General features: G+C 32.4%; 1 protein-coding gene across 2 annotated transcripts in view; it reads right to left on the bottom strand.

The window, feature by feature from the left end:
- Positions 1 to 22,335, bottom strand: part of GDAP2 (ganglioside induced differentiation associated protein 2) — a 59,339-nt gene that overhangs the window by 33,862 nt on the left and 3,142 nt on the right. Inside the window, exons 2-8 of one of the 2 annotated variants that reach the window (XM_051992896.1) lie at positions 18,790 to 19,026; positions 17,926 to 18,065; positions 16,066 to 16,219; positions 15,611 to 15,699; positions 7,847 to 7,923; positions 7,075 to 7,234; positions 6,445 to 6,601 (exon numbers count right to left, since the gene is read on the bottom strand). In XM_051992896.1, the coding sequence (XP_051848856.1) occupies positions 6,445 to 6,601; positions 7,075 to 7,234; positions 7,847 to 7,923; positions 15,611 to 15,699; positions 16,066 to 16,219; positions 17,926 to 18,065; positions 18,790 to 18,968 (956 nt within the window). In that variant the 5' untranslated portion in view covers positions 18,969 to 19,026. The remainder of the gene's footprint in view (positions 1 to 6,444; positions 6,602 to 7,074; positions 7,235 to 7,846; positions 7,924 to 15,610; positions 15,700 to 16,065; positions 16,220 to 17,925; positions 18,066 to 18,789; positions 19,027 to 22,335) is intronic. The other variant, XM_051992897.1, reaches the window with a different exon arrangement.

The raw sequence follows: 22,335 nt of genomic DNA, 5'->3' as shown, positions 1-22,335 counted from the left end.
AAAAACACTAAAGAGTATAGGAATAAATGGACTTTTCCCTAAACTAGTCAGGAACATCTATTTAAGTAAGCATTATATGTAATGGGCATAAACTGGAACCATTCCCAATAAGATCAGGGGTGAAACAAGGTTGCCCATTATCACCATTACCATTCAATATTGTATTAGAAATGCTAACTTTTGGCAATAAGAGATGAAAAAGAGATTAAAGGTATTAGAGTAGGTAATAAGGAAATCAAAGTATCACTCTTTGCAGATGATATGATGGTATACTTAGAGAACCCCAGAGAATCAACTAAAAAGCTATCAGAAATAATCCACAACTTTAGCAAAGTTGCAAGATACAAAATAAATCCACATAACTCATCAGCATTTTTATACATCACTAACAAAATCCAACAGCAAGAGATACAAAGAGAAATTCCATTTAAAATAACAGTCGATAGTATAAAATATTTGGGAATCTATTTGTCAAGGGAAAGTCAGGAACTATATGATCAAAACTATAAAACATAAATAAAGTCAGATCTAAACAATTGGAAAAATATCAAATGCTTTTGGATAAGCTGAGTGAATATAATAAAGATGACAATACTACCTAAACTAATCTATTTATTTAGTGCTATACCAATCAAACTTCTAAGAAACTGTTTTACTGATCTAAAAAAAAAATAACAAAATTCAACTGGAAGAACAAAAGTTCAAGAATTTCAAGGAAACCAATGGGGAAAAAAAAATCAAATGAAGGTGGTTTCACTATACTAGATCTAAAACTATATTATAAAGCAGTGGTCATCAAAACCATTTGGTACTGGCTAAGAAAAAGACTAGCTGATCAGTGGAACAGGGATAGGGTTAGGGTCACAGGATAAAATAGTAAATAAGTATAGCAATCTGGTGTTTGATAAACCCAAAGATCCCAACTTTTAGGATAAGAGTTCACTATTTGACAAAAACTGCTGGGAAAACTGGAAACTAGTATAGCAGAAACTAGGCACTGACCCACTCCTAACAGCATATACCAAGATAAGGTCAAAATGGATTTATGATCTAGGCATAAAGAATGATATTATAAATAAATTAGAAGAACATAGGATAGTTTACCTCTCAGACCTGTGGAGAAGGTAGGAATTTCTGACCAAATTAGAATTAGAGATCATTATTGATCACAAAATAGATAATTTTGATTATATTAAGTTTTTGTACAAACAAAACTAATGCAGACAAGATTAGAAGGAAGGCAATAAGTGAGAAAACATTTTTACATTCAAAAGTTCTGATAAAAGCCTCATTTCCAAAATATATAGAATTGAGTCAAATTTATAATTGTTCAAGCCATTCTTCAATTGATAAATGGTCAAAGGATATGAACAATTTTCAGATGAAGAAATTGAAACTATTTCTAATCATATGAAAAGGTGTTCCAAATCACTAATGATCACAGAAATTAAGACAACTCTGAGATACAAAACTCTGTTTTGTAAATAAACAACTAATGTTATCTTAGATTGTCTAAGATGATAGGAAAAGATAAGAGGGAATGTGGGAAAACTGGGACATTGATACATTGTTGGTGGAAATGTGAATGAATCCAACCATTCTGGAGAGCAATTTGGAACTATGCTCAAAAAGTTATCAAACTGTGCATACCCTTTGATCCAGCAGTGTTACTACTGGACTTATAGCCCAAAGAGATCTTAAAAGATGGAAAGGGACCCAAATGTGAAAAAATGTTTGTGGCAGCCCTCTTTGTAGTGGCTAGAAACTGGAAACTGAGTGATGCCCATCAATTGGAGAATAGCTGAATAAATTATGATAAATGAATGTTATGGAATATTATTGTTCTATAAGAAATGACCAAAAGGATGATTTCAGAGAGGTCTGGAGAGACTTATATGAACTAAGTGATGCTAAGTGAAACGAGCAGAACCAGGAGATCACTGTACATGGCAACAAGATTATACGATGATCAATTCTGATGGATGTGGCTCTCTTCAACAATGAACTTATTCAGACCAGTTCCAATTGTTCAGTAATGAACAGAGATACACCCAGAAAGAGGACTGTGGGAACTGAATGTGGACCACAACATAGCATTTTCACTCTTTCTGTTGTTTGCCTGCATTTTTGTTTTCCTTCTCAGTTTTTTTTTTTTTTTCCTTTCTAGAGCCGATTTTTCTTGTGCAGCAAGATAACTGTATGGATATTTATACATGTATTGGATTTAACATGTATTAGAATATCTGCCATCCAGGACAGCGAGTAGGGGGAAGGAGGGGAAAATTTGGAACAGAAGGTTTTGCAAGGGACAGTGTTGAAAAATTACCCATGCATATGTTTTGTAAATAAAAAGCTGTAATAATAATAATAAAAGAAAATGACACAGACAAACTAAGAAACCGACAAACCAAGTGCTATATTCATATCCATAGAATGTTAAAGCCCTAGAAAAAGACCTGTTAGGTTAATTCTCTTTGGAAGATTTATGAGAAGACAAGGACAAAAGTTGAATGAGATGAGTTGGCATGGATGGCATACAATGAAACAAGCTGAAGGGAGTATCCACAATGATGAACTCATAGTCATTAAAATATTAATCCACAAAGGCTGGCTTCTATCATTTGCCTACAGAAATTTATTGAATTTTAGCTAATATCATCCTACACAGGATGTCAATTGTACTACACTACACACTAATTCACATAGAGGCAATAATAAGTCAAGAACTACAAAAATGGAAAATTTAGATAAGAAATTATGAACAATATTCCTCAATGTAGTGGAAACAACAATATTATTAATACTAGTGCAATATAAGCCCATTTCTTCCAGCCGCTTTAAAGCCCTCTGACAGAAAGTGAGAAATTAAGAGGTAGTGGAACAAAATAATTTTAAAACAAATTAAGTGCTAGGTTAAATGGCCTCAGGACAAACTCTGGCTAAAGAATCATTCCTTTGGCATATTTCTAGTGTCTAAAGTGACAAATGATATAAACCAGAGCTATCAGGCTATTGAAACTGCCAAGAAGTATCAACAAAAGGGAAAAATGATGACACAGAATACATTTCAGCTGAGAGTCTAAAAATCCTATTATCAAGAAAAATGATTCCCGCTTTGGTGATAGAGAAATTAAGAGCTGGAAAGTAACTACATTTTGCCCCAAATCATGCACTTAATCAGTTGTACAAATGGATAAAACCTCTAGGAATGAAGATTTATTCACTGTGAATTTATAGATAACATGACTAATTTGTTCAGCTGTGGAAAAGAAATGGTGCTAAGTAACATCTTGTGGAGAAATACATATATTACAAAGTGTGATTTATGATGCTGTGAACTTAAATGTCATTATGTTTAAAAGGAATGAAGTAAACCTACTACTACTACCAGTCTGAAAAAAGTGTCATTGTTTTGTGTAGCCTGTTTTATACCTATTAATGATAAAACAGATTCATTTCCTCTAAGAATATTACTTGAAGAATATTATTTGAAGATCCTTTTTTTTTTAGACATGGGGAAATTTACATTTTAGGAAATTAAAAAGTATTTGGGATAATCTACTCAGATATGGTGAACATCAAATGTCATCACTATTCAAATTTATTAAAGCACCTATTATAGATGTGTCTTGATTAGCATGAAGCACTATTTGAAGTTACAATTATGCAAAATATAGTAGCTGATTCCAGGCCAATGGAAACAAAATATATATTCAAATACCTTAGAAGATTCCTTTTTTGCACTAAATGCTATAGATGCTTGGCAAGATGCTTAATGGACAGAGAGCTAGGCTCAAAGTGAGGAGGATCTGGATTCAAGTGCTCTTAAAGAGCATGTAATGGTTGTGTAACCTTGGGGGCAAGTCACTTAATGCCACAGGACTCCAGGTAAAGCAGAAACCAATTTATACTGATAAAAGGAGTATCCTCACTGAGAATTTCTAACATCAATGACATTTCAAAACCAGTTTTTCTTTAAAAGGGCAAAGTACAATGCTTACTAAGAGAAATCATGTTCTTCTCTAGAGGCTGTGACATGGCACATCACAGGTACTTAAGTGCTTACTTTATGTAGGATTTAGAACTAGTAGAGATATAAAAGTCATCTGGATCAAACTTTTCATTTTACAAATGCTCAAGATGAAACGTAGAGGTGCTATCTGTCAGTGAGTCCAGAACATTTATCAAACATCTCTTACTAAGATACTAGGCACAGTGGAGCTAGAAAGGCAAAAAAATAGTTTTTGCTTAAGAAACTTCTAGTCTAATAAGAGAGAAAAACTGCATGCAAACAAAATATACAAAACAAAACAAAACAAAAAAACTGGAGATAATCTTAGAAAAAAGGCACTAAGATCAAGGAGGGCTGGGAAAAGATACTTGCAGAAGGTGAGATTTAACTGGAACCAAGGAGACACAGATGAGAGAAAAAAATTCAAGGAAGAGAGTACAGTCGGCTATTCACCCAAATCACCATATAAAAATAATAAATGTGAAGAGATTTAGAATACATTTTGTAATTTTCAAAATTTGACATAGAAAAAACACACAAATAGAAGACTAGAAATTCAATGGTAACAAGTTTTCCTACTTTTGAGGCCTTCAAAAATCCAAGAATATATGAAGCTATCTGCTAGTGCCATCTAGAGGCTTTTTTAATATTTCTGTATGACTAAAACATACGAAAAACCAAATACCAAAGTGGAGATGGAATTAAGGATTTTTATATGAACAGGTCCATTTGGTAAAATATAAGTGTGCTATTAACTAATCTATTGAACCAAACAGAAGATAAAGAAATGGTTGGTTATATATAATTTATAATAATAAAAGCTGCATGCACTAGTGAAATTCAAGTGAAACATAAATTAATAAAGGAGTAGCATTCATATTTTTAAAGCAAGTACTTTGCTGGGTATACAAACAGAAATATATCATATGTAAGGAACTGAAAAATTATTTTTCCATTTGTATCATGATGTTCTGAGAGCCTTAGAAAACTGGATTCAGAAATATAAAAATTAGCTAGAGTCAAGAAAGTAGGATATATAATAGTCAGGTCATCCAGAGAAGAGAAAGTTGAGAGTTCATTCAACAGTCTTAAAAAGTATATGAAATTTGTGACATGATAAAGGGCAGTAACATTTACTTAAGGCAATAATTTTAAACTATCATACAGTAAATGTTCCTTTTGGTGAGAAGAGGGGAAAACCTAGACAAGATTATCTCAGCAAATTTGCATAAATAACTTGCTAATATAGTACTTTCTGCTGAGTGACATAGTTACTCAGAGACATATTGATGGTAAAGTATTCGTATAAAAATATGTTGAGTATAATTCTATTGTTTAATGTCTATAGAAAAGAAATTTGATTTGAAAGAGCCAAATACCATCTTAAAGGTTTTCCTTTCCAATCAGTTTTCTCCTATGTTTATGGAAAAATTATGAAATCTTTGAAACTATAAAAGATAACCTTGTTCAACAACCCTTCTAATTGTTCATATCTGATAAGTTCATAAAACAGGCATATGTGTTTTCACCAATATGCCAAGATTACATAAAAGAGTGATTCCTTGCAGATGACGATTCTCTAATTTTCTTTATTGTTGATAACTGAATTGGTTATGTCAAAACCTTGAATAATACACACACACGATCATTTGCACAGAGATGATAATTAAGCCCATTAGAGTGGATAAGGTTAACAAGACAGAGAATGTAGAGAGAGAAGAAAAAAGAATCCAGGCCAGAGTTTTAGGGAATACCCATGGTTACAGCGTGGGAAATATCGTCATTGAACCTGCAAAAGATATGGAGGATAACCTCCCTTTAGCCCCAAATATCCATTTCTGGTGATAAATTATCTAGTCAAAAAGAATTTAAAGAACATCTTTTTGTAGATTATGAAGCTTCAAGCAGAAAATAAAACGTAGTGGTCATAGAGTGGTATTTTCATCCTGCTGCTGATTGCAGGTAGGGGCTTCAGAAAAGGAAGTCAGCTACTAAAAGCAATAGCTAGTTAAGAAGTTGGTGTCAGAGAATATAACATTTAGGTTGCTGAGCCAAAGATTAATAGATGGAAATGAAGAACTCTTGGTAAGGATAGAACATTTAATAAGGGTCAGGAAAAATACTTTTCTCTTCTATGGAGAAAATAATTTTGCATGCTCTACATTGGATGATGAAGTGAATTCATAGGTTCTATCAGAAGAGAAGATAATTAGTATTTGGGGTTCCTTCTCACCCTAACTCACTTCCTAACTTCATAACAATGTGGCTTTCTTCCCTACCTCAACAGAAAATGAGCTCTTCTAGGTTATCAAAGTCCTGATTTCTCTGCAGTGTCTGATAGTATTTACTATTTTCTTTCTCACTAACAGAATAAGCAACATGCGTATGTCTTTGAGACTTCCCCCAAGTCACATTTGATGTATTAGTCTTACTTTCTTTGATGCTGTTTCTGCAGTGCTGCCTCTGAGAGCTGTCCCTGAAGGATCAGTCGTCTCTGCTTATCAACATCTCCCTCCATTCGAGCAAAAGCATGAGACCCAATAAAGGAGAGATCAGCTCCCAAGCCCTCATCTTCCTCTTCTAGGTTGTCTGTAATAGCAATATTTACGTTGGTAAAATGCTCAGGAAAGAAACCAGGCTAAAAGTAAACCAGCATACTTGAATGATAAAATCTTTTTTTTTTTTTTTTAAAGTTTGGACCCAATTATGGAGCCAAACTTTGTGTTGAGAATTTTCACTTAAAAGAGAGGAAAATAAAATTGATAATTTACTTAATAAAAGCACTTCAACTCTGAGATATATGGAAATTTTGTTTAATATAGGTCTCAGATGATAACAATCATGAAATCTGTTCAAGAAAACAGGATCACAACACAGGTCTAAGTCACAAAGGCAGATATAAGTAAGATATAAGGCAGATTTGAATATAAGTATCCAAAGCTTAGTGTGACATCATAAGTGAGATTCTTAAAGGGGATGGCAGCCTTTCTGATTTAATTCTAATTCTTTATTGATTCATAGATAACAAATGTTCCCAAGATAGAGCTAACTGTTCACCTTACCATCCAAAGCACCTGGCTTTTCACTTATTCTGATCTGTCGCTCTGGTACCACTGGTTCCCCTTCGGCATTCCCAATATCTGCAGGAAGGTATGGCAAAGATTCACTTTCTTCCTTTAATGACCTTGGAAAATATAAAGGCAGTAGCTTTCTGTAGGTGGCCTGTAGGGAAACAGTTTGTAAATATAAATTACTTCTTCAAAGCAGATATAGTCAATTAAGGTAGGAAGTAATGGGGGAGGACTGACATACATCAGCTTATTCATGACTGCACTACATCAACAGATATAGACATATTTGGTATGCATGTGTATTATGTGTGAACATGTAATTCTATTTGTCTCTGTAAATTCTAAAGCAGAGACCTGAAACAAATTGATGACTAAATAAAAGTGAAAATTATTTACACTAATCTGAACTTTGAACTGAACCAATACCAAATGTTTATTTTTACTTAACTCTGAATGTAACCATAATTTAAAAAAACAAAACAAAACAAAAACTAATAAGTCAGTTCAAACTGAAATTGAACTGATGCATTTCTAAAATTCATTGAGCTAAAATGTGAAAATGTTACCCAAAACAAAATTTCATTCAGGTTCAATAGGTGTTTTATAGTACTACTCACTGGGCAAAAGTAAATATTAAATAGTAAGATATTCAGGAGGCATCTGCTATCGCTTCCTAAATTCAGTTCAATAAGACAAACACTATCACAAAACAACTGTTTATTTTCTTAAGAGTTCTGACCTTATGATACAATTAGTAAAATACCTCTTCAAGCTCAGAAACAGCAAATACTACTTTTTCAATGGTCTCCCCATGAATTTCTAGGAATCTTCTCACTGTGCCTATGGAAAAAAGAATTAGAAAGACTCTATTAAGCAAGAAACCATAATATGGAAAGATAAGTCTACCCTAAAAAAGGTTATAGTCTGTTATGTAGTTAATATATATAGTTATATTCTATACATGGCTTATTCATATGCTTTGCTCAAGAATAGAATTCTGGAATTTCCTAAAAAGCTCTGAGTCAACCACAGGGGCTTTTAGTAACTAGATAACTCAGGACTCCAAAAGAACAATACAGGGGTTATCTCAAAACTCTTAGTACTGTTTTAAGAAATTAAAGCTTCATGAAGAATGAATTTAAAGGTTTTACTGAACAGCAAATAGCAAAATTCCTTTTTAGAAAATTTATAAAGAAAGGGAAAATGGTGATTAAAAATTCAATGTATTCAGCTACAAATGTGCATTAACATTTTTGGGACATCTTATAGCTAGCTCCCTGTCCACTACACCCTTAATATAGTCTGTGTTTCAATCAAACCAGATTTCCAGTCGTTCCCTGTCTACAAAAATCTCTTTCTTTTGTGCCTCTGGCACAAGTTGTCATTCATAATTTCCTGCTTACCTCTCTGCCTCATAGAAAGCAGGTTTTTTTTTAAAGGACAGATAAATTGCCAAAACTCATGTAAGGCCTTTTCTGACATCTCTTTATATTTATACTTACATCTCTCCTTCCAGCTGTTAAGAGTTCTTTTCTCCTTAAAATTTACTTATGTGTTGGTACATGGGTGTTTTCCCAGATACAAAGAAAGCTCCTTGAAAGCAGGGACTGTGTAGATTTTATCTTTGTATCCTAAGCACCCAGCATAATGTTTATATATTATACGTACTTAAAAAATGTTTGTTAGGGAGGTAGACTACCAAGATAATGGAAAAAAGACATGAGTTCTCCAAAATTTCCCTATAAACAACTTTAAATTAATACCTCAAAACAAATACCGGAGCAGCAGAAGCCACAAAAGGATAGGGCAATATTAATTTTCCGGCCTAAGACAACTTATAAGGCCAATAGGAAAGATTTGTCTTGCTAGGGTGAGTAGAGTACAGTCTAGTGCAGGCTATATAGGGCTTAGGGACAACTAAATCAGAGTAGCTCTCAGCCTACAGATGGTAAGAGGGTCAGACAACTCAGAAGGAGATTAAAAAGCCAAGTTTAGCTGGTACAGGTGCAGGATTTTGTCACATTGTCTATGTGTAGCTCTGGATTACATTATCTGGGCAAGAATGAGCACTGGTAGAAACAGGGATCCTGTACACATTTTCAGGAAATAAAAGAATGCTTATAGTCACTCACAGACCAGTGCAAAGGCCAGGAGAAGAGTGATTATACCACTTCTGAGAACTTACAGACCCCCAGAACTAACTCTAAAAACAGCAACATTATAAACCTAAACTTTGGGACAGTCTTCTCTCTTTATCTCCTAAGTCAAGCAGAGGCCAATTTAACATAAAATTGTAAGTCAAGAAATAAACTGGAAAAAGGAACAAACACAAAGAACCTGGCCACAGAAAATTATAATGGTGACAAAGAAAATGAAAACACAGAAGATGACAATGTTAAAGCAACTACATACAAAGTCTCAAAGGAAAATATAAATTGGTGTCAGGCCTAGAAGGAATTACTGAAAGAGCTCAAAAAGGATTTTAAAAATCAAATAAGATAGATGAAAAATTGGGAAAAGAATGGGAGTAATACAAGAAAATCATGAAAAAAGAGCCAACTGCTTGGTAAAGAAGACACAAAAAAAATGCTAAAGAAAATAACACTTTAAAAAACAGAATAGGTCAAATGTGGGGAAAGAGATACAAAAATTCACTGAAAAGAAGAATACTTTCAAAATAGAACTGGCTGAATAAATAAAGATTAAGAAAAATTCCTTGAAGAAAAACATTCTTTAAAAAGTAGAACTGGCCAAATGGAAGAGGTACAAAAGCTCACAGAAGAAAAATTTCACATGAGACATCAATTAATAATAGAACAAAATTAAAAAAAAGTTAAAAAACAAAAGAAATGTAAAATATCTCACTGTAAAAACTACTGATTTGGAAAACAGATCAAAGAAAAATAATTTAAGAATTATTAGAGTATTTGAAAGCCATAATTTAAAAAAAGAGTCTAAGAATCATCTTTCAAGAAATTATCAAGAAAAATTACCCTGAAGGCAGGGGAGAAAACAGACATTGAAAGAATCAATTGATCACCAACTTAGAAATACAAAAATAATAATTCCCAGGAAAACTACACCAAATTTCAGAGTTTTCAGGTTATGGAGAAAATATTACAAGCAGCCCAAAACAAACAAACAACCACCACCACCAACAAAAACAATTCAAATGTTGTGGAACTATAAAGAGGATAACACAAAATTTAGCAGCTTCTACATTAAAGGATCAGAGGATTTGGAATATAGAATTACAACTAGAAAGCAATGGAACTAGGATTACAATTAAGAATCAAATTCCCAGCAAAACAGAATATAATATTTCATACAGTAAATGAAATAGTTCAAGAGTAGATGTAAAGATCAGAACTGAATAGAAAAATCTTTCTTTCAAATAAAGACTTGAGAAGTATGAAAAGATAAATAAGAAAGAGAAATCATAAAAGAGTCAACAAGGTTAAACTGTTTACTGTTATATGGGAAGAAGATAATTAAGAACTTTCTTAAGGGAAATTCAGAAAATCAAAGGAGAGATTAATAAAACTGAAAGCAAGAAATCTAATTATTAATAAATAAAACTAGGAATTAGTTTTATGAAAGAAAAAGCCAATAAAATAGATAAACCATTGATTAATTTGATTTAAAAAAAGAAAATACTCAAGTTACCAATATCAAAAGTAAAAGGGGTGAATTTATTACCAAGTTGAAATTAAAGCAATTATTAAGTTATTTTGTCCAATTACAAGTCAACAAATCTGATAATCTAAATGAAATGGATGCATATTTACAAATATAAAATATAAACATCCAAGATTAACAAAAGAAGAAATAGAATACTTAAATAATCTATCAGCATAATTGGGGGCAGGTAGGTGGCAATGTAAATAGAATGTTAAATCTGGACCTACATGTACAAAAATATTTGTAGCAACTCTTTTTATGGTGGCAAAAAACTGGAAATTATAAATTAGAAAATGGTTAAACAAGTTGTAATATGTGATTGTAATGAATTATTACTGTGTTATAAGAAATAACAAGCAGGATGCTTTCAGAAAACCCTAGAAAGACATATACAAAGTGATATAAGTTTGTAGACCCAGAAAATCATTGTACAAAGTAATATTGTGTATACTATTATAAACTTGTGAATTACTTTATCATTAGCAATACAAACATCCAAAGATGTTTCCAAAAACAATTCCAGAGAACTTGAGGAAAAATACTATCTTACTTCAGAGAAAGAACTGATGGAGTTTGAAGCATATTTATTTTAAAATATTTTTTTCTAGATTTTATCATAATTTTTTCTGTGTTTTCTTTCACAACATAATTAATATGTAAGTATGGTTTGCAAGACTACACATTTATAACCTATATCAAATTGCTTGCCTTCTCAATGAGGAGAGAAGAGGAAGGGAAAGGGAAAGAATTTTTTGATACTGAAAATTTAAAAAAAAATGTTAAAAATTGTTTTTATTTATAATTGAAAAAAAATTTTTTAGAAATCAAAAAAGTTTGTTAAATTGAATTTCTTTCCAAAGGAATCTTCCCCAATTGAATATCTAGCCAATATGCCATAATCTTCTTTAAAAAACTTTATATTCTCATCATGAATATCCATAATAAAACTATTAGTCTAAATAATCCAAAATTATTTGGGGTTTTTATCTTACTTTCTCTTTCTTTGTTTAAAAAAAAAAAGGAATTTTATCATTTGCTACTCACAAAGAACTAGACTGATTCTTCACATCACAAATCTTTATGTAATAAAAAATTAGAGTAGATTTTCATCATGGGAGAGGAATTAATCAAAATATTCTTCCTTGACAGACTTTTATTTAGCAAATTTAAAGATGAAAAAGAGATGAGGATAGGAAAGCCACAAAAACTTTCTAGGGATATTTAGGCATCATTAAGAAAACTTAAACCTCTCTCCTACCTTTTTTGAAGTTTGAACTCAAATGTATTTAATTCATTTAGCAAATTTCCATTCAAATTTATTTCACTGAACAAATTATTTATTAGGATCCTACTATATGTGGAACACTATGCTAAACATTAGAAGAGATTTAAAATTTAGACAAGATATGGTCTTTGGAACTCATGGAGTCTAAAGGGTAATAGTAGAATATCACACACAAAAAATCTAAGAAAATTCACACACACAGTTGAGACATATAAAACAGGAGCTATGAGGTATCTAAAGTTTAAAAAGTTAGAAATGGAGCAGGAGGATCCAGAAAGGTTTCAAAAAGGAACAAGCATTTGAGTTAGATTTTAAAGGGTAAACAGAAGCAGCTAGATGGCTCAGTGCATTGAGCTCTGAACCTGAAGTAAGAAAGAGCCGAGTTTAATTCTAGCCTCAGATACTTACTAACTGTGTGACTCCAGGCAAGTCACTTAAACTTCTATTAAAAAAATAGGAAACCACTCTTGTTTCTTTACCAAGAAAACCTTACAGATGGTATCAGTATGTTTGTAGTCCATGAGGTCATGAAGAGAAATGACTGAACAAGAAATTCAACAAAGTTTCTCCTCCGTGGCCACCTTCCTCAGCTCGGACTCTGGGTGCTCCTATACTGTCTTCAAGGCTGAACTCAAATGCTGCTTTATACCTTGTACTTTTTATGAATCCTGCCATTGTTGGTGGCCTTCCCTACCTCCAGATTGCTTTATAGTTAATTAATTTTTTTTTATCAAGAATTTCACAAACACCAGAAAACATGAGCATTTCCATGTATAAATTAAAGATTACATGTAAAACCATGAAACCATCTTTTTAAAAAAATATTATTTCTTATGGGGCAATAATATTCCATTATAAATACATGATCATTTGTTGAGCAATTCCCTAATTGATGAATTGTGTATACTTTGCTTCTTCAGTCCTTTGTAAAAAGGTGCTGTTATAAATATCTTTGTACATATGGATCCTTTTCTCCTATTTCTGACATCTTTCCTATTGACTGGGAAATCTTTCCTATTGATTGGGAAATATGGCTGGAAGTAGTATTGGCAGGTTTGGATGTTGTAAATTGATTTTCAGAATGGCTGAACCATTCACTCACAGCCGTACCAACCTTTCTTTCCACAATGTTTTACAAAACTGTTATTTTCCTGTTTTTTTTGTCAAGTCAACAAGCATTTATTAACCATTTAATGTATGTCAAACACTGATTTTAAATATTGGAGATATAAAGAATGATTTAAAAAATCATCTTTAAAAATCGGTTGGGTGTGAAGGTGAATATCCTTTTACTGTTTATAAAACCAGAAATGGCTCTTATTCTTGTATCAACTGATATATCTTTTATATATCAGTTCATTATCAGAGAAATTTTCTGGAAATATTTTCCCCAATTAACCAGTTACCTTTTAATTCCAATTGTGCTTTGTTGTAAAAAATATTTCTTATTTTTATGTAATCAAAATTGTCCATTTTAACTCCTGTCATCCTCTCCATACTTAACTGATTAAGAATTCTTCCCTTATCCATAATTGTGAAAGAAACCTCTTTCCCTCACTCCTCTATTTAGTTTATCATTTGACATTTTATGGTTAGATCATAATACACATTTGGAGTTTATTTTCTTATATGGTTTAGGCTATTGGTCTAAAACTTTATTTCTGCCAATTTGGTTTTCATTTTTACCAAAGGTAACGTTGTTCAATAGTGAGACACTGCCCCAGAAGCTGGATATATTGAATACTTTGTTGCTATGTTTGATTGCTTTTAGGTCTTGTGTACCTATGATCAACTTTTGCATTTTTTAAATAATACCAATTAGTTTTGATAATTATTGGTTTTGTTACATAGTTTAAAATCTAGTATTGTTAAGACCCACTTTGTTTCCCTAATTTTTTTTATTGTTTTTGAGATTCTTGACTTTTCTTTCCTACAGATAAATTGTTTTTGTCTAATTTTTTAAAGTAATTCATTGATGGTTTGGTACAGTATAAATAAGCAAACTGATTTATTTTTAGATATTGACATTTTTAATAGTACTAACATGGCTCAATTATGTACAATTAATATCTTCAATTATTTAGGTCTGTCTGTATTTATGCAGATAGTATTTTGTAGTTACATTCATATAATTCCTCTGTATCTTTGCAGATGTACTCAAAAGTTTTTCATATTCTAGTTATTTAGAATAGAATTTCTCTTTCTAATTCTTCCTACTGAGTTTTGTTATTCTTAGACAACATTTAGACCCTCATTTTTTTTTATTTTATGTGATACTACCATTCAAAGTATTATATCAAATGAAGTCATAACAATAACATTCTAGTTTTTGCCCTTGATGTTATTATTAGAAAGACTTCTAGAATTACTTCACTATGGATAATTCTATTCTTAGCATTTACAAATATATTGTTTACCATATTAAGAAAAGGGTGATCATTCTCATTCAGTAACAGCCAGAGAGCTACTATATCTAGGTCTTTAAAAATTCTACATAGATCCTTAATATTAAAAAATATATATATTTTGGTTATATCTGTCAAGGTCTAAAGGGAGTATATTGAGGTCTTCAACTAATATTATTTTGCTGTTTATTCCCTATAATTCAATTAGCTTTTCCATTAGATAGCTATATGCTATCCTCTTCAGTTTCCACATATTAACATATTAAGTCATTGATATTATTTATATATGGAGTCTTTAATAATGTAATTTAATTGCTTATTTTTTAAACGTCTATATTTTCTGTCACTATGTGGGAAATGATAACTGCCAGTCCTGCTTTTTTAAATTTCTTTGAGACAAAATTATTAAAATTCAATTTTATTTATATGAATTTTTATATTTCAAATGTGTTTCTTGTAAACAACATTGTTGGACTCTGCTTTCTAATTCATTCTGCTACTTTTATTACAGTCTATGGCATTATGCTTATGACTAATAATTGTTTTCCCCCTATCATATTCTCTTGTATTTTTTCCTCCATGTACTGTCTCTACGTCACCTTACTCTTTAAAAGAAGTTGGTGAAAATAAAGGAATAAAATCAATATCAATAAATGTAGTCTCATGCTCTTTACTTCCTTGTTTTCCTTTAAATCTCAGCTAAAGTTCCACCTTTTGTAAGAAGTCTTTCCTAGTATCTTGTTTATATAACTGTTTACATACTGTCTCCCTATTAGGTTGTGAGCTCCTTGTAGGAAGAGGCATTTTTTCCACTGTTCTTTGTATTCCCAATGCTTAGCACACTGACTAGCACAAATTAGGAATTTACTTCTTACTTATGGCTTATTGGTTGAATGATTAATTAGCTGGATGGTTTTGGTCAAGTTATTTTTTGGTATTTTAATTTTCTCATCTGCAAACTTGGTATCAATGTTTAAAATACCATTATTACATTTAAAATATGTACAAGACATAAAAAGACAAATGAAAATGCAAATATTAGTTATGCTGTTACTAATTAATTTCCACAAGAACTTAAACCTTGTATGTTATAAAATATTTTTAGTTAAGCTTATTCCATTATTAACTAGATACAGCACAATCCACATTGACTTACGAAGTGCTATGTGGGTTGCATCTTCTAAAGGATATCCTCTTTTTGCAGAATTGATGACACAAAATCCTACAGAAGACATTGCCTGCTCCCTGTAGACAAGAAAAAGCAAGAAGTCATAAATATAATACTTCAAAATTCCGTACCATCTTTAAAATTTAACTTAGCCATTCCTTTTGATATACTGACAAAATCAACTTGGATTGTGTTTTATATATTTACGTTAAGTAAATTCTAAAAGTAAAGTGAAAGTTTTATGTGATCCCAACATTTTTCTATTTATGTTGAATTTTCCAAATTCCCTGCCTCTCAAATTTTTGCATAGTAATTTGCATAGTAATATCCTTATGAATTATCCAATTGCTTTGGCTTTTGCCTCTCATAGATCACTGAGGTGCATATACATTAAAGTGGAACCTTCAAGATGGAGAGTTCTATATCTAGAAATACAGACTCACGTTGCCAATTGGAGTACGTTTCTGTAGCAGCTATACAGAGAGCTTTCAGCTGCTGTGCGATAGCGGTTCTTGTATTTAGGTCCCACGGTATGAATGATGAATCGGGCAGCCAGATTGAATCCTTTCGTAAGCTTTGCTTCCCCTGTTCGGCAACCTAAGTGACCAAGGCAGTATAAACAAGGCAAAAAAGCATTACCAAGCAGATGGGAAATAAAATATTTGGGTAGGAAGTCTCTTCATTATTGAAATCTAAAATATCAATGAATCCCTAGTCATGTTTGATATAAGACTGTAGCAAATGTTTTGTCAATGGCAAAAAGATCACTCCCTTCTTTTCTACAGCCATGAAAAGTCTAGGGAAACTATTGCAATAGCTAATAAGTATACTGAATTTGACTCTCAGCATTCTGATTACTATTCCTAACCCTATTTTTCTCCATTTTCTTTGGGGCATTCATTGTTAATATCTATTTTCGTAAACATTGTTTTCATGGGAGTTCCAAAGTTTCTCTGAATTATTCATATCCATCATTTATCTTGGAGCAATAATATGCTGTCACATCAGTTTGTTGAATCATATCACAAGAAATAAATACTTAATTTGCTTCTAATTTTTTGTTTTCCCCCACCCCCAAGATATTGCTATAAGATCTCAATACAGATAATCTCTCTCTTTCTCTCTTATGTGTTTGATTTCCAAGAGAAAAATAATAAGCTCAAGCTGTAGATATCAATGGGTCATAGAATATATACATTTACTGACTTTTCTAGTAGAATTAAAAATTATTTTTTAAAATGGCTAGATTAATTCATAGCACCACCCATAGTATATTAGAATTGACTGTCTTTCCATGGCTCCTCCTGACCATTTGTGGTTTTTGTCTTTACCAGTTAGTTGTGAGAAGTGAAAGCTCATAACATAATAGGACTGCTTGCCATCTGGGGGAGAGGGTAGAGGAGTGGAGGAGGTGGAAGGAGGGAGGAGAAAAGTCAGAACAGTAGTCACTGCAAGGGATAATGTTATAAAAAATTACTCTGGCATGGGTTCTGTCAGTAAAAAGTTATTTTAAAAAAAAAGAAAAAAAAAAGAGAGAAGTGAACGCTCAGAGATTTTGCTTTTATTTAATTATTAGAGATTAAGAACCTATTCTTAAACCCAACTGTTCTAAGGATGATTCCCCATTTATGACATTACTTTTCTTATCTCGATGTCTTTGCCTTTCAAGTCTATAAGACTCTTTCTCTCCTTTGCTTCTTGGAATTCCCATTTCCTTCAAGGTTCCAGTGCCACTTCCTACACAAGCCTCTTTCCATCTACCTATTCCCAGCAATTGTTTACCCCTTGTCAATTCCTTTCTTTAGAAATTACTTGTATTTTTCCATGTACAAGTTGTATTTCCCTACTAGAATATAAGCATCTGGAGGACAGAGACCATTACATTTCCATCTTTGTAGCCCCTGTTAAGCATAATAGCTTGAACATAGCAGGCACTTAAGAAAGTCCTATTGAAATGACCATAAAATATATTACGCTATTAACTTACATTGAGCTTTTAAATTCATTAAAAATCTTAGAACTTCTTAAATGAACTTGTAATGTCGATTCAGTGAATTTGTATTTATTCCTGTGAAACGGTATCTTATTATATCTGAACTAATGTAATAGTTCATCAAAAATCTTTTTGAATCTTAATTTTGTCATCTATTTTGTTATCTCTCTTTCCCAGTTTGGTGCCAAATGAAAAGTAAATAAACTTGCCTTAGGGTTACCTGTTCAGAAGGACACTTTATTCAATAGCTTTATTGTTTTAGCAAAATAATGTTCTTTATCAAGAAGGTTGAAAAAAAAAATCGACTTACCTTTGAGTTTCTGGAGTTCTTCTTTCAAGTCAGGCCCTGCAAGCATAAAGATGCTTTCTGACACTGGATTCTTATCCGTGAGACTTTCATTGCTGGTGTTGACTATAGCTGTACAGTTTAGTAAAGCTACATCTCCTTTCCTAAGGAAACAGAAGACATTCAGAATAGTTTACCAATTATCTTGGAAAACTGAATTAAGTGCTGTTCTTCATCTTTGCTTACAAATAGTGATTTTCTTCTTCCATTAATTTTTCCTCTCAAAATTCAGTACCTTATTAAAAGAATTAATCTTCTAAAATGGTTTAGGTCAGCTAGATGGAACAGAGGATAAAGCACCAGTCCTAGAGTCAATAGGATCTGAGTTCAAATGTGGCCTCAGACACTTTCTAATTGTGTGACCCTGATGAAGTCACTTGACAAGAAATGCCTCCAAAAAAAAAAAAAAAAAAAAAAAAAAAGGAAAAGAAAATGGCTTAGAGCACGTGCTCAATGTTTCCCCTTATTATTTTCTGGTTATTATTTTATGTATCTGATTAAACTTTGTGAAAGAAAATAAAAGTAAAATACATTTATTGGGCAAGAGAGGAACATACTTTATCTCTTCCTCATCACACCTTGATTCTATCAGCTCATTTTCAAAGGCAGAATAGAGTAATTGCCTTGGAAAGATACGTATAGAAGTAACATAAATAACAACCATTAAAACACATGAACCTCTTTCTTTTGCTTCTGAAATATCTATTTTCCTTGCAATATATCTCTGTAGATATAACTGTGTAATTTTATTTAATCTCTCTATCCAGAGTTGAATCTTATTTCAAGACTTATGAAATTACTACTCCTAGCCCTCTGTATTAAACTTACCAAAGAATTACTTTTCCACTGAGCTCTTTACTGAAGGGAAAAGGTGATCTGATGACTTCATCCTGGAATTTTTCAGTTAATGTTTCTGAGGAAATTACTTCATCTGCTTCATACCATTCAAACCAGCTGGGCAGAGTATCAATATCCACAAACTGGGAAGGAGCACCCAAAGGATCCATGGTATGAAACTTGACTCTAACTTCTTAGCAACTTAGCTTTTAATGGAACTCCTATAAGCTTGAAAAACATATAGAAAAACTTTCAAAAAGTACTTGAAATTATGAAAGAAAATTGCAGTGTAAAGTTATCTTAATAGCATGTTTGTTGTAATTATTTAAATATCATATAAATGAAAAACAATGACTGCCACCTCCAATCAATAACAAGAACTATAAATTATGTTTTCATTTTCATAGCTTTTCACGGGTATTTAAAAGTCATTTGATATAACCATATAAAACAAAGCATCTTATTATAAACACAATCTTTTTTACTACCAGCTTACAAATCTTTTCCAGCTTTTTTTCTGTCCAGACTTCTAACTCCAAGACAGCTTTTCCTTTTCTCTTCTTTTTATCTCAGACACATGATCTCCTAAGAACCTAAAGCTGGGATGGTAAATTCTAGCTCTAGTTAGTGGTCTGAACTGCTTGAGAAAGTAGAAAAAACAAAAATGCCCCATAATTAATTAAAGTGAACATTGCCTGTGCCCTTCTTCCCAAACTAGCTTATATTTAATTTTGTATTTATTCACTGGATATTTATGCTGTTGATATATACCCACATGTCTCTTTGTTAGACTGTGAGCTTTGAGGGCAGGAAAGTGCTTTTTTTTTTTTTTTTTTGTATCTTCATTATGTAACATGCTGCCTGGCAGGGGCATACTAGGCATTCAATAAGTGTACTAAGAAAAAAATGAAGGAATAAGCAAAGGTAAGGAAACAAAATTATCCCTATTTGTGGATTTTTGTGATGCTGTTCTCTTTAGGATATCCTACCTGCCTGCCTGTGCTTTGTTAATCTACTATGCTGGATCATCATTCTTATCACATCCACAAAATATTCTTTACAGAAATAAATCCATACCCAAACATTAGCCATGAAATATTAATTATGCATAGCTGGGCCACATAAATATTATAAAAATGATAATCCTAATGATAATATTATCTAAATCAATTTGGTTCCAAACCAAATTATCAAAGCATTACTTTAAACAACAACAACAAAAAGGTTCATCTGAAGAACAATCTGAAGGAAGCAAAAAGACAGGAAAAATTATGATTTTCATAATCATCAAAATGACATATATAATGAATATACAAATAATTTAGATGTCTCAGAGCTGCCTTTTCTGGCTTGGGAGTCAGTCTTACAATGCAGCTTAAAATGATAAATAAGTTTCTGATGATGCTCTACCGTGTATGTTAAGTGAAGTGAATCAAAGATTGGAGAATTCTAGTCTTTTCCCCCAAGCAAGTAATGACCCTTAGATTTGAAACAATCACTTACAAATTGTTCCCACAGGATAGGAGAACATCCATATTGTCCTGCATCTGTGGGCTTGTCATGGTAAACAACTCTGAAAATGATTATACAGTAATATACCTTCCCTCCCCCCCCACCCACTTAGGACTTGTGTATATAATCTCTATTTTCCTACAAGAGGGAGAGGTCTCATACCCAGGAGAATTTCCAGTTTGCATTCCTCATTTTGAAAGTCATTAATTAAACTGATAGTGGATCTCTAAAACCTGTCTCTGCTTTTTGAAGCTCTAGCTAGCACAATTTAGAGAATAAGATAATGGAATTTGTTTAACATTAATTGGTGGCAGTGGTGGGATTCACTGAGTAACCATGCCATTTCCCATAGATATTAAAACAGGGCTTGTCCTCTTTAGATTTTAAGGACTCTGTCCTCCTTCAGTGTTGAAGATCTTTTTCTTTGTTTCCCCTCCTAAAACATTCTGTTTAGGATTCAAGTCTAGCCTTAATGTTTTAGCAATAAGAGACTATAAATATCTAAGGATAAACAGTTTGCCCTGCCCTCTGTAAAATTCCAGGACATCACCTCTCTGCCTCTGACCTTTGACTAGATTCTTCCCATCCCCCCCACAAGCATCAGCTCAGTGCCTTCCTTGGTCTAGTATGGTATTGTCGTTTCTGGATCACTGATTTTTCAGGTATTGTTCGGAGCCTTTATGAATTCCTAAAGGATTCTATACCTTTGGTTTTTTCCTGGAAGCTCAAAATTTCTTTGATTCTTTGAAATCTACCCCTTTAATAACCACCAACTTTAAGCCTCTTGAACTTTTCTCCCTCATTTAATGTATTCAACTCTGAGAAAGGAGGGAATGCAGTTGGTGTACTAACACAGAAACATGGTAAAGACTTCATCCAGTGGGATACTATAATAAAACTTTGAACACTGTTACTAGAGTCCTTCCAGACTGCCTTTGGGAAGTAGCAGCTACAGTTGTCCTTGTCTCTACCACTGAAGACATCTATCTTCATGCCATTGAAACACTCTTAAATTCACACCATACTCAGCATTTGTCCTTTAGCAGGTTAATCAACTTGAAAGTGCAATTCACACCATACTCAGCATTTGTCCTTTAGCAGGTTAATCAACCTGAAAGTGCCTTTGTTATCCAAGCTTAATTAATTTGTAATTAATCTGACCACCAAACGTGTAAACACACACAATCCTGCCACCTTTCTACTTGAGGTGGAAAATAAGGGTGAGATTTTTAGATTAGGATTGTGTGATTTATCTGGATGTCTTGCTTTCTCTCTGGGACCCTTAGAGGAAGCAGACTTTGACTGGTGTACTGATAGATCCTGTCTAAGAAATGAGGAAGGAGATTGAGTTGCTGGTTATGGCATCACCACCACTACAGAAGTAGTTAAAGCTTCATCACTACCTGATGCCCATTCAGCACAAGCTGAACTAACTAAAAGGAGAAGAAAAACTCTTTGACTAGGGGGAAAAAAATCTGAACAGCAAATTTTTTTGACACAAGTCTGATTTTCAAGATATATAAGGGAATTCAAATACAGAACAAGAGCCATTCTCTAATACATAAATGATCAAAATATATGAACATATAAAAAAGTAAACTATGAACAATTATTAATAATAATATTAACAATAATAAAAGGAATGCAAATTAAAACAAATTTTAATCTCCACTTCACAAGATCAGATTGTCTAAGAACAAAGGAAAATAATAATTGTCAGAAGGACATGGGAGGATAGAATACCAATACACTTTTGGTAGCCCTGTGAACTGGTCCAACTATTATGGAGAGCAATCTGGAACTGTCTCCCAAAAGCTATTAAACTATACATACCATCTGACACATAACATAAAAAAAAATTTATAATAGTAATTCTTTGTGGTAGCAAAGTAAGAACCAAAGAAATACCCATAAAATGAGGAACAGTGAACAAATTATTTTACATAAATCTAAAAGAATATTATTTTATCATAAAATATGATGAAAGGGATAAATTCAGAGAAACTTGAGAAGACCTGAATGGAG

The sequence above is a fragment of the Antechinus flavipes genome, chromosome 4 (assembly GCF_016432865.1).
Source record: "Antechinus flavipes isolate AdamAnt ecotype Samford, QLD, Australia chromosome 4, AdamAnt_v2, whole genome shotgun sequence".
Lineage (NCBI taxonomy): Eukaryota > Metazoa > Chordata > Mammalia > Dasyuromorphia > Dasyuridae > Antechinus > Antechinus flavipes.
This window is presented reverse-complemented; position numbering and strand designations above follow the sequence as displayed.